Raw genomic sequence first — 11,826 nt, forward strand, 5'->3', positions numbered from 1 at the left:
TGAATACAGTCCACTGGAAATCATTCCGAGGCTACCACACCTCCATTTCTATTTTGCGTGTGTTCTGTGGTCCTGCTCTAAGCCCTTCAGCTGTGAATACAGAAAAGAAATATTTTTTTATCAATTCCATCTTACATTTATCAGCTTCTGCATATTTCTCTCCTTCATCTTTGAGTCTCAATGCCACTTTTGCACATTCCTGTATTTTATTGGCATAGTGAAGTAGTATTTTATGATATGTTTCTTTGCTACTTTTGTTGGTATGTCATGAAGAGGAAGAAGGAAAGATGGCATAGCTTTCTGGTTTATTAATTGGAATGACTTTTTATCTAGGTTGAATGTTTTAATTTAATTTAATTTTAATTTAATTTAATTCTTATATACCGCTAATAACCGTGAGGTTTCTAAGCGGTTTACAAAAATGAATGCATTAAAAGATACAATAAATAAAAATAAATAAGATAGGTACTTGGAAATTTCCTAACTGTCCCAAAGGCTCACAATCTAACTAAAGTACCTGAAGAGACAATTTATGAAAAATAAAGATAAAATATAAAGGCAGAGATAGAGATAGAAATGAATATTCCACCAAGTAATTAATAAATAAATTTAAAGATAGAATTAAAAATAAATAAGTAAAATAAATTTAAAAAAAATAGAGATAATAAATAAGTATCAAGAGAAATAAAAATCTTGGAGAATCTCGGAGAGAACGTAAACTCACAGGCCTTGAGCATGCGCACATGCACAAGGCCAGCACAGAAGAGGAGGCCGACATGCCGGTGCTACATTAAAGTAAGAAGAGGGCTCTGGGGGACTTCAGGACGTGGCGGGGGGTGCCCGATCACGGCAGGGGGGGTGCCCGATGGTTTGCTATCAATGCTCCCTCCCCCACTCTCCTGCATTTCTATTTCAGCTTAGCAATAAAGGGTATCTCAGTCTGTAAATCTGGTACAGCTGTTAGAACTCAGTTTTTGTGAATTGAAAGTGATGTAAGAAAAAGTTATTTTTAGGGGTTTTTTTTTTCTCCTTATTGATTTCTCACCCCCCCACCACCACTTCTCTTTTAGGAGTAGAACATTTTCACAAGAAAAAAGGACACAGCCAGCAGGGAATACTGAATCTGTGCCACCATTCTCAGTTATGCTTCCTGCTCCTTTGGACTCTGATCATTGTCTTAAATCCTTCCAGCATTTGGTGCCTCCTGTTGGTCCATCACAGATGGTGTCTCAGGCTTCTTTGCAGAGTGGTGTGACTAGAGAAGTAACCATCATACCAACATCTGTGTCCCAGGCAGAAACCACAGCGCCTGCCTTGATCAGCAACCAGCCTTATGTCTGTCTTCGTTCTGCTCCCGTGTTAATGCTGTGTAGCAGCCTGCCAGAGAATTTCACAGATGATGGTCCGCAAGCAGTAGAAAACCACCATGGAATTGCTGAGCAACAAGTCTTGCCAGAAATTCCCCGAGCCATCTCATCTGTGATCATGCAGGATCCTCCTGAGCCTAGCTCCCAGCTGCCACCTGTACTTACTGAAGATGAGGAACTGGTGCTAGCTAAAAAGCTGAAAACTGAACCAGCAAGCAGTCCTCAGCCATTGGCTCTAACCAAGGTAGGAGAAAGAGTACTTCAAGGCAGAAGAGTAGAAAACATTCTATTAATGCTCATATCTATAACTGTTGCTGTTCTGTTTTTTACCCTGTGAAAATGTATGTATGTCTATAGGCACAAAATCTAAGGGCTCCTTTTACTGAGGTGCACTAAATGCTACAAAGATAATTTGGATTACTTTGTTCCTTTGAATAAATGACATTTATAATCTTTTGTGTTTGGTGTTGTCTATTTTATTTTTGGGTCCTGGGTTCTGTCGGGTTCCTTTTTTGTCTCATTTTCACAATGATACTGTGTAAATAGAATTGGTTAATGCATGCTTCCACATACTAAGTCCTCTCTTGCTACTGAAGTGTCCTTTTTCAACTTTTCACATGAGGGAGCTCTTTGGTTACTGTATTCGTCATCTTAAATTGAGCTCTCCTCCTCTTTCTTTTTAGAAATCCTTAGAAGAAGCAGATGGGGAATATCTTCAGGAAAGCAGGTGCCCCAACCTAGTGCTTCGGACACCTCATTGCCTTGAGCTAGGTAATCCTAGCTCTTTGTCATCCACAGAGAAGGATGCAGTAGAGCAGCAAAATGCATCTAGAAATGGGGACTTAAAGGAAGGGTTCAAAAACTGTTGTGCTCCAGAAAATGCGGTGCAGACATCCATTCCACAGTACTTGTATGTGCCGTCTTCTGCTTCTGGTAAGTTTTAATTAATCATTGGTGCCCTAAAGATTTTTTTTTTTTTTTTTTTTTGCAGTAGCTGGATGATATTAGCCAGAATTAACATGCAGTAACTGAAAATTGACTTAATAGTAGCATGGTGTTCCTAGTATTTTGGGAAGTTTGCTATAGAGAACGGGGGACATATTTTTCTCTGTCCCCGTTGGAACTCATTTTCCCATCCCCACAAGTTCTTTTCTTATCCCTGCCCCATTCCTGCAAGCTTTGTCCTCATCTGCACAAGCCTCAAACACTTTAAAATCATAAGTGTTTGAGGCTTGTGTGGTTAAAGTAGAGCTTACTGGACAGGGACAGTGACAAAACTCACGGGGATAGGACTAGGAAATTGAGTTCCGACGGGGATAAATTTGTCCCCATGTCATTTTCTAGTTTGCTATGCAATTAATACAGAGTCATTACCGCAAGTTAACACTAGGACTGGGAGCATGGTAATGGGTGATTACTGAGCTTTACAGGTAAAGCGTACAGACTAAGTGGCCTAGTGGTTAGAGTAGCTGCCTCAGCACCCTGAGGTTGTGAGTTCAATTCCCTCTGTAGCTCCTTTTAATTATGGGCAAATCATTTAACAATTCATTGCCCCATGTACAATATATGTCGGTCTAAAATATGTAAACCACTTTGTTTGTAACCACATAGAAAAAGCAGAATAGCAAGACATCATTGAGATTGACTCTTATTAGTGGAATGAAGCATTATGACATCACAGTCTCAGCTCTGGTTACGAGAGACTGAAGGTCTCTACACTAAAGGGGGGAAGTTAGCAACATAGGTCACTGGGAGTGGAGGAGTGGCCCAGTGATTAGAGCAGCTGCCTCAGCATCAAGGTTGTGAGTGATTCCCACTGCAGCACCTTGGGACCCTGGGCAAGTCACTTAACACTTCATTGTCCCTGGTACAATATAAGTAATGGTCTAAAATATGTAATCACACAAAAAAGTGGTATATCAAGTCCCATCCCCATCCCCTCTGCCATGTTAAATATTACCACAAGGGGCATAAGCTAAATTCATTCCCTGCCATAAATGAACATGCCAATAGCTAAAGCGGCATAGGAAATAGGCCTCTAGATATGCTGACATTATACCCATTTTAAGAGACACTTGTTTCTGACTTCTCTAGCTTACATAGTTAAGCATATGCCCCCTGTAACTGAGCTTTCATTTTCTGTTGGAAAGAGAAGCTGGAAAAGAAGTTTAAGGATTTTCTTTTTAAATATTTTTAGACTTACCTCAAGCTATACAGGAAGTACACCCATGATAATGTGGATTTGGTTTACATCTTATCTTTCACCAGCAAGCACTATGTAAAAATATAATCATTGTATAGGAAGGACTTCACAGGAGTTCAGAGAGAAATTCTTCATGCTTCCTTCCTTCCCCCTCCCCCCCTCTTGCAAATTTAAAAGAAGACCAAGGGAGATGTACTGAAGTTAGCACAGACAGGATTGGAGGATTTCCTTAGCTGTTGTATCTATAAACAGAAATAGATGGGTATAATGTAAAAATAAAAACTATTAAACTTAGTTAATTAGTAACATGTCTTTATTTTCCCTTCATCTCTTTCTTGTTAGGCTTGAAAGGCTTTAATGTCTTGCTGTCAGCAAATCAGCCCCCTGGTGCTGTTGGCCTCTCTTCCAGTCAGTTGGCTTCACTTAATCTTCCTTATGTAGTGGTGCCATCCACATCACTGGCACAGCTTCCTGTCCTTTGCTCCTCACAAGTCACAGGGCCGCTGCCTCCTCCTTTGGGCTCTGTTCCAAAAGCTGGGCCCCTGAACTATGGCCTGCCTACTCTGGGACCAGCAACGCATCTCCTTATAGGCACTGCAGCAATGATGACTCCACAAGCACTGGATTTGTCCCCAGCATATCAACAACATTCCTGGTCCTCGATATGCTCAAGCCCTGGGCTGGAAAAGTCTTGTGTGTCTGTTAAACCTGATTCTCCAGTGTGCTCACAGGGGCAGCCTGTCGCAGTCCTGAAATTACAGCAGGTAAAATTGCTCTGTTTTCTGGAGTTCTACATAATGACCGGGAAATATTGGCGATGTATCAGAAACATTCATGTGTCTTCCAAGGTTGGCATGTTGCTTCCATTCTTGCTATAAAAATGATTTCTGCTTAGTTACCCTAGATGTAAACGCACCAATTCTCAAGGCAAGTACACCGACTGCCTTCAGAGGTCCCCACTGCCTCATTTAGCAACTAGAGTCATTTTTATCCTTATGCTGGACACTTGCATATTAAAACCAACAGTGCTGGATAGCCAAACTGGATATGCTATGTGTGTTTTAATTTGCTGTCATTTTCTGTTTCTATACTGGCTATATTCTTCAAAATAGTGATCTGCCTCTTGATTCTTTTCAGATGTGGATCCTTGTCCTTCTCTTTTGACCATCCTCCCTCTTGAGCTTTTGTTTCTTATGATTTTTTTTTAGTCAGTAGATGACTCTTGATCATACCTTCTCTTAAGTTGGGCGAAACTAATTCTGTATAGATTAGCACAGTATATTTGGTATCAAGGCCATTTTGGAGGCAATTTTATGACAACATGGTTCCGTTTAGATGCCCTTCTGCCATGCAATGAGAGCCTATTGTATAACAGTATCTGGGTACACAGGAAGGTCAGGTTTTTAGGATATCCACAATAAATATGCATGAGATAGATTTGCATCTCAAGGAGGCAATGCATGCAAATCCATCTCATACATATTCATTGTGGATATCCTGAAAACCTGACCTGCTTCTGGCTCTAGAGGACCAGAATTGCCTACCCCTGCTGTAGAGAATACTGGTGTAACCCAGCATTGGCATACCTGTAGTTAATGCCAGCTGTAGACTTGGTGGAATTGCATGCACCTGAATGGGGCAAGGGGGCATGTAATTACTGTATTCTCTAAGTGGCATCTGCACCCATGTGGTCATGCCCTTACAGAATAGCACTTAAGCACTTTCACAGGTTAATTGTACACCTGGTATTAAAGTATTCTATAAAACTTACATGTTCAAAGGGGTATGTAAATGTGGCATCTGGTTAGAGAATTAGGCGGTCTGAGTCTAGATGGAAAAACCTTACTGAAGCTACACACTAAAGTCTCGCTGGGATTAGAGTATGAATTCAAACAACCAAGTGATCAGTTCAGAATTACTGTTATTATCATTTTTGGAAATTGTTTCAAAACCTAAGTAGAAATATCTTTGACAAGCTACTTGTAGAGGGCAGAAGAGGGCACATTCTTATGTCTCATCTGTCCTCCTACCCCTCCCTTAACATTCCTAATTGCTGCCTAAGATGGCCATTAGTGGTCCTGCTTAGGACATGGAACCTGGAAATCCAGCTTTAATGAACTCAAGTCATTCATCCTAATGTTTGATTAAAATGGTAACTTACATCCTAGGTCTGATATTACAGTTGGAGTTGTAACCATGAGGGTGATAGTGCCTATGGATTTGTCTCTACAGCAGACTCTAATTAGGCTTGTGTGTTCTCTCTTTCAAACAGTCGCCCACCCCTCAGACACCTAAGAATCCTCATTCTGCACCTCGGGAAACCTTTTTTAAAACACCTGGGAGCCTGGACGGTCCTATCCCTTGGAGAAAAAGTGAAGGGATTCAGAACAGAAACACCAGCTCTGCCCAGAGAAGATTGGAAATCCCCAATGGTGCTATGGACTGAGCTAGCTCTGGAAAATGGTGTGAACTGAAACTCCTAGTTGCCTTTTTCTTCTTTTTACAAATGATCATTGTTAAATGATAATCCTTTAGTCTTTAAACTATTGTCACTTGCCTGTCCACTACTCCTTATAACTTTCTTTTTCACCCCTGAATCATTTATCAGTAAAGTTGATCTTAAGGTAGCTAAATGCTTAAGTATGAGTTGGGTTGTAGTCACAACATTTAATTTTTAGTTTTTATATATAAACAATGACCACCTCCTTTGCAATTTCTAAGCAGACTCCAAAGAGAATAATGGTGTGAATAAGGTAATATATCTAACACTTAACTAGGGTGAGGCCCTGATTATTGTCAATCAACCACTAGACACTGCTTGTAGAATTGCACCTAACTCAACTTTGGCACTGGAATGCATCATAATGGTAGGTGCTGGCATATTAGGCCAGGGATTTTCTGGTCCAATTTACTCAGTGCCTAACCTCAACACCTACCAGTGCCTAAGGCAATCCACACCCAAACTCTGCCCCCTAACTATGCTTACTTTTCAGAAAGGTGCCTACCTGAAACTTAATTTTTTTAAATGGGGTTCAATTAACAGCGCCAATTGAACCAATTAAAAAAAATAAGTTAAGTGCTTGCATCTGTAGATGTCCTGATCTAGGCATCTATCAGTAGCGCCGTTTATAAAATCAGGACCTCAAAGTAAACTGTGCGTGCCATGGTGATGCAGATACCAGCACTGCTTTCTCTACTGTGGCTTGACAGAGCCCTGACCCCAGTGATCCAGCATATTCCTTTCTACACAAGCTTCTTTCTTTGCAATGCAGCATTCCTACCTGAAGAGGCATGGACCGCCTTGTCAATGAGCTATATTGCAAAGAAGAAAAATGTAGGGTTCCACCAAAATTCAACAGAACTAGCATTTTATATATACCTGGTTTTTTTCTCTCTCAGGGCAGGACACTACTTAAATGCTGGTCAGCAGTCCAGCAAGTTTGGAAAATAATGAAAACTACTTTTTTTCATGTTTGAGTACCTGAAATCTTATATTGCCAAACTAAAGGGCCCTGCCATGAACATACACTTGAATGTTGGTTGGCAGTAGCAATATCTTGGAACCTGGGGCTTTCCAAACCTGTCTGGTGACCTCAGAACCACTTGGGATTTTAGAGTATGCTCAGTGAATATGCATGAAGTACATTTACAAGTATTGAGACTTGAAAATTCAGCTGGCAGAGGGTTCGGCAGGATGTGTTTAGCTAATCCAGGGCTTCCTAGACATTAAGTTTAGCATTCCCTCCTCCAATTCCAATATTGCTGCAAATGTTAATTGTTTAAAAGCAGAGTTGGAAGCTTCATAATGTTTACTGCAAGTCACTTCCTATGTTTTACTTTCCTGCTGCTGGGAATCGGTTGTGCCATTTTGGGGAGGTGATCTGCTACTGCTTGCTTTTTGCCTTTAGCCAGCCTTTTCTTGACCTATGAAAAGTGCCCTTCAGAAATGTTTTATGAAACATGTGGGATCAGTGAATGCTGATAACTAGTGAGCTGTTCTCTCAACTGTGAGAAGACTGGCAGCTTTTTGACATTTGGATGGATGTGGTTGGAAGCCTGACTGTGAAGGATCTCATGACAAGTTCAGTATACAGCACCCCGTTTTCCTGCTGCTTTTTTTTTTTTTTTTTCTATTTTACCTAGGATATTAAAGCCAAGAGGACATTGTAGGTAAATTTTTTTAAATCTTTTTCTTTAAAGAGGTATGTACACGGCAATCCCAAAGGGTCTCAAATTGCCTTTGTTGGCAGTTATCTAATATATTCACTATGGAAATCCTCTAAAGCAGACTCACTGGGAGGAGGGGGATGTTCTTTCTGGGATCTTGAAGAGTAGGGATAACTTAGGCCTCGTTTCCTAAATCTATATTCATTTTCCGTAGACACTTGAAAAACAAGAACCCTTAGTAAATCAAGTCCTGATTTGGCTTATCTGATATGAATGTTCATTGAAAAATGCACGTCTATTGCTTGGAATGGTAGAAGACCCCCGCCTCCCGGTTTGTGTGCTGTGTATAAGGACAGGGAGGTGTTTTGTTTTATTGTTCTCTAATTGTTCCCAGGGAGGGGAGGGGAGGGCAGTTGGACTGCTTTATTTTCTCCTAATCTCTTAAGACAAAAGTAATAGGAAAATAACAGAAGAGCACATGCTTGTTTTGGATAGTTTGACCGGCATGAAACCACAAGGGGAACAATAGCTTTCTAGGTTTATGAAAAGAAAACAAAATCAAGCCTGGAAAAGTGCAGTGGAAAGGATTTTACTGACTGAATAGAAAGTGCTGTACATGCTGAATATATTGGCCTTATATTGAATTAACCAAAAGTATGTTGCAGGCCGGTGGGAGTACAGAAAACAGAGCTTTTCATGTTGTACTCGGAGAACTAGAGCATGCTTCTGGTTATTAAGATTGGCCAGCCCAAAGGCATAATTACATAAAACATGGCTGAATTTTGACATAAATGTTAAGCTTAACTTATTACCTGGTCTTTTTGCCTCTCCCACATTCAACCCTATAACAAACTCTCAAACAATAGACATCAAGTCTATGAAAGGCTGGCTTGGTAAGTAGGAGACTTTGATGATTGTGTTTTGATAGAAAGTGTATAATAGGATCTAATTTCTGTGGCTATATGGATTTGAAGCAACAAAACCAAAGGAGAGGGAAGGTCCAACTTTGTCTGCAGTTAAAAAACCAACCAGGAACAAACAAACCAAAACTGCAGATATGTGCAACGATGTAGGCAAAATTTATTGTGACAAATAAAATATATCTAAAAACCTTTTTACCAAACAGGGGACCCTTTAGATATATTTTATTTGTCACAATAAATTTTGCCTACATCATTGCTATATGGATTTGATACATGACTTGCATTTTTGCAAAAAGACTACAAATAGGACTGTGTGTTTCAATCCAAGGTAGCTGATAAAATGCCTGTTTTATGTAATGAGAACTCTTGTCTACCGGCCCCCATGTCGTGGAAAGACCACCTATACTCCTGCAGAGCTCATTGAAGGTCATTTTTCTAATACAGGTGCTTTTTTTAATGGAGCCAGAAGATAGGCTAGCTAGATCTTTGCTGGTGAGAGTACAATGAAACTATTTCATCTGTCATAATCTGAGCAGTAATTAAACATTGGCAAGAACAAGAGGAGGAAATTCTACAAAGCCACAAATGATTATGAAACACTACAATTTAAAAAAAAAAAATGATGGTACTGTGACTTGACCTCTTATTGTTGCAAACTCTTGGGTGGTAAATTATTTTACTTTAGCAAAAGTATGAAAACTTGCACTTAAATAGTATAGGACACCTGGAAGTTGGATCCTCTTGCCTCGGAAAGTGTGAGAAGCCAGCAACTTGATGCTTTTTCTTTCTTAACACTTTTTCTGGGTGGCAGAGAATACAAATGGCACTCTTAATTTTTATATATAGAAAAGGTTATGATGGTGGAAGGAAAAGGAATTTTTGGGTTTTGCACTGAAGAAAGTGCATACGCTGTTCTGATTTTTCTGAAACTTATGTTCTGGTATAAGTTTACATACTTGAATCTACCTAAGTTTACATTATCTGTGTCCTCAAAAGAAAATGGTGCTATTCCTATATTTAAAAAGATGTATTTTTATGTAAAGCTGCTTCTTGTTGTATCATTGCACTGCTAGTTTTTTATATAGGTATTAATTTTATTGCTACTTATACCCTTTTTTTTGTATGCTGTTTTAGATATGACTTTTCTACTTGGCTATTTGTAGCAGTCTACATATAACTACAATTTTGAGAGAGGTTTTTTTTGTCTATATTGAGAAAAAAAATGAATTTGAGTAGCAATAAAAAACTCAACATGGAAAACCAGTGAGTTGCACTGTTTTTATTCCTGATTTATTGTTGGAATGTCAGTAATACAAACAGAGATACTGCTGAGAAATTGGCTGAAACGCCTTAAACCTAAAGTGGTAAGTCTGACAAAACAATTACTCAATGGGAGGAAACAGGGTTTGAAGTGGTGGACATCAGTACGAGCCCGTCGCAGATAACGTAAACCTCTGGCTCAGGCAAAATCTCAGAGGTGACCAGCACCAGACATCAGTCTAAATGAGAGTTGCCTCATACATCATATAGTCCATAACAAAATTCATCACCTGTGAAAATAATAACACTCCCAAAAGAAAAGTGCCAGGCTTAGCACTCAGGAAGAAGGGAAATAAAGGCATGTAAACAACATACACTCCCTAAAGACTAAACCAATACAAAATGAATAAGGTAAAGTATGTGGGGTGGGAATGAAGGAGAAAATTAATGAAGTAATAAATTAATAGATTAATCACACATAATTTTGAATTTTTTGGTGAATACATACATTGACATTTGTAAATTAGTACATAAGTCTTACTGAATAAATAACATGTATATGAAAAACCTTAAAAAAGCCCTGAGAGAATTGTTAACATGCTGATATAAAGTGCAAGGGCAAAAGTTCCTATCATAATAAAGTAAATAACGTTGCCTGAGCTGATATACAAAGGCCAAACTAAACACTAAATAATCAAACTATGAAAGTGTATATAAAGTGCCAATCCAAGAATTCATTAATAAGAATAAATATAAAGTGCAAATGCCCAAAACCTTAATAATCAACTGGTAAAGATAATAAAGCACAAGCACTACAACATACATCCAGGGTCCCAAAATGTTAAAACCCCAAACACACACACACATCACCACTCAATCAAAACGTAAGAATATCACCACTCGACAGAGCTCCGTTTCGCGTCTTCATCAGGAGCGGGATACAAATGAAACAATGAAAAAAGTGGAGAAACCAACAGTAATTTCTAAACTTGTCGGTCAAAAGTAAGGAATCAAAATTACACAGCGTACAAAAATCAAAGACACTGGAACTGGTTTATATTGGCTGTATATTTTGAAAGGGTTTAGTTATTTTGCTGTTTTAGTAATACAAACACACATACATTCAACTGACCTTTTTTAAAGTCTCTTTTGGTGTGCCTATATTTTCAAGGGTTTTAACACTTTTTGTCCCTGAACCTCTTAACCTCAGAATAGTTTTCCTTTTATATTCTGGCAGTTTACAGTTCCAGTGAATCTAGTACCTTCAATCTTCAAATGTCGGTTCCGATGCTAAAACTGGCCAAAAATCCAGGTTTGGAGGGAACACCTCCTACACACACACACAACCACAGTGTCTCACCTCCCACCATCTATGGGCTTACCTTTAGAAACCTCTGTGGTCAGCCTCTACAGGGCAGGAGCAAACATCAATCACTCCTGCCATCATTAGCTCTGCAGACAAAATGGCTGCCACAGGAGATCACTCCTGCCTGCAACCAGTTCCAGGTGTGATGAGCTGCTGACCGCATAGAAAGGAAGGTGCTTAACTATGTGAGGGTAGGGCTTTGAGCCACCCCTAGGGGGAGGGTGGCACATAATTGATTATTTAAAAGGTATTAATATGCAAACTAATCTTTGTCAGAGATAGGGAAATGGCAGAAAAGAGTTCATGAGGTTGCAGGGTGGGAGACTTAGAAGCATTGTCTCCAATCTGCTGACCATGACGCCCAACTACAAAACATTCAGGAAAGAACAGAAAACTACACTATTCAAGAAATTTGTCAAATGATCTAACTAAACCTAATCGACCCTCCCCAGATCCTGACACATACTATATCTATCAACCTTGTAATCTCCCTGGGAATGCCCAGGTCAATTCTTGTTGTAAACCGGCTAGAACTGAAAG

General features: G+C 39.4%; 1 protein-coding gene across 2 annotated transcripts in view; it reads left to right on the forward strand.

Annotated features, from left to right (window-relative positions):
• The window catches only part of E2F7 (E2F transcription factor 7), a 47,429-nt gene extending 38,118 nt beyond the window's left edge, over positions 1-9,311 (forward strand). For both annotated transcript variants that reach the window (XM_033953487.1, XM_033953488.1), the window contains exons 10-13: positions 1,071-1,611; positions 2,051-2,300; positions 3,913-4,334; positions 5,843-9,311. In XM_033953487.1, coding sequence (XP_033809378.1) covers positions 1,071-1,611; positions 2,051-2,300; positions 3,913-4,334; positions 5,843-6,016 — 1,387 coding nt within the window. In that variant the 3' untranslated portion in view covers positions 6,017-9,311. The remainder of the gene's footprint in view (positions 1-1,070; positions 1,612-2,050; positions 2,301-3,912; positions 4,335-5,842) is intronic.
• Positions 9,312-11,826: the final 2,515 nt, after the last annotated feature.

This window comes from Geotrypetes seraphini, chromosome 7 (assembly GCF_902459505.1).
Source record: "Geotrypetes seraphini chromosome 7, aGeoSer1.1, whole genome shotgun sequence".
NCBI lineage: Eukaryota > Metazoa > Chordata > Amphibia > Gymnophiona > Dermophiidae > Geotrypetes > Geotrypetes seraphini.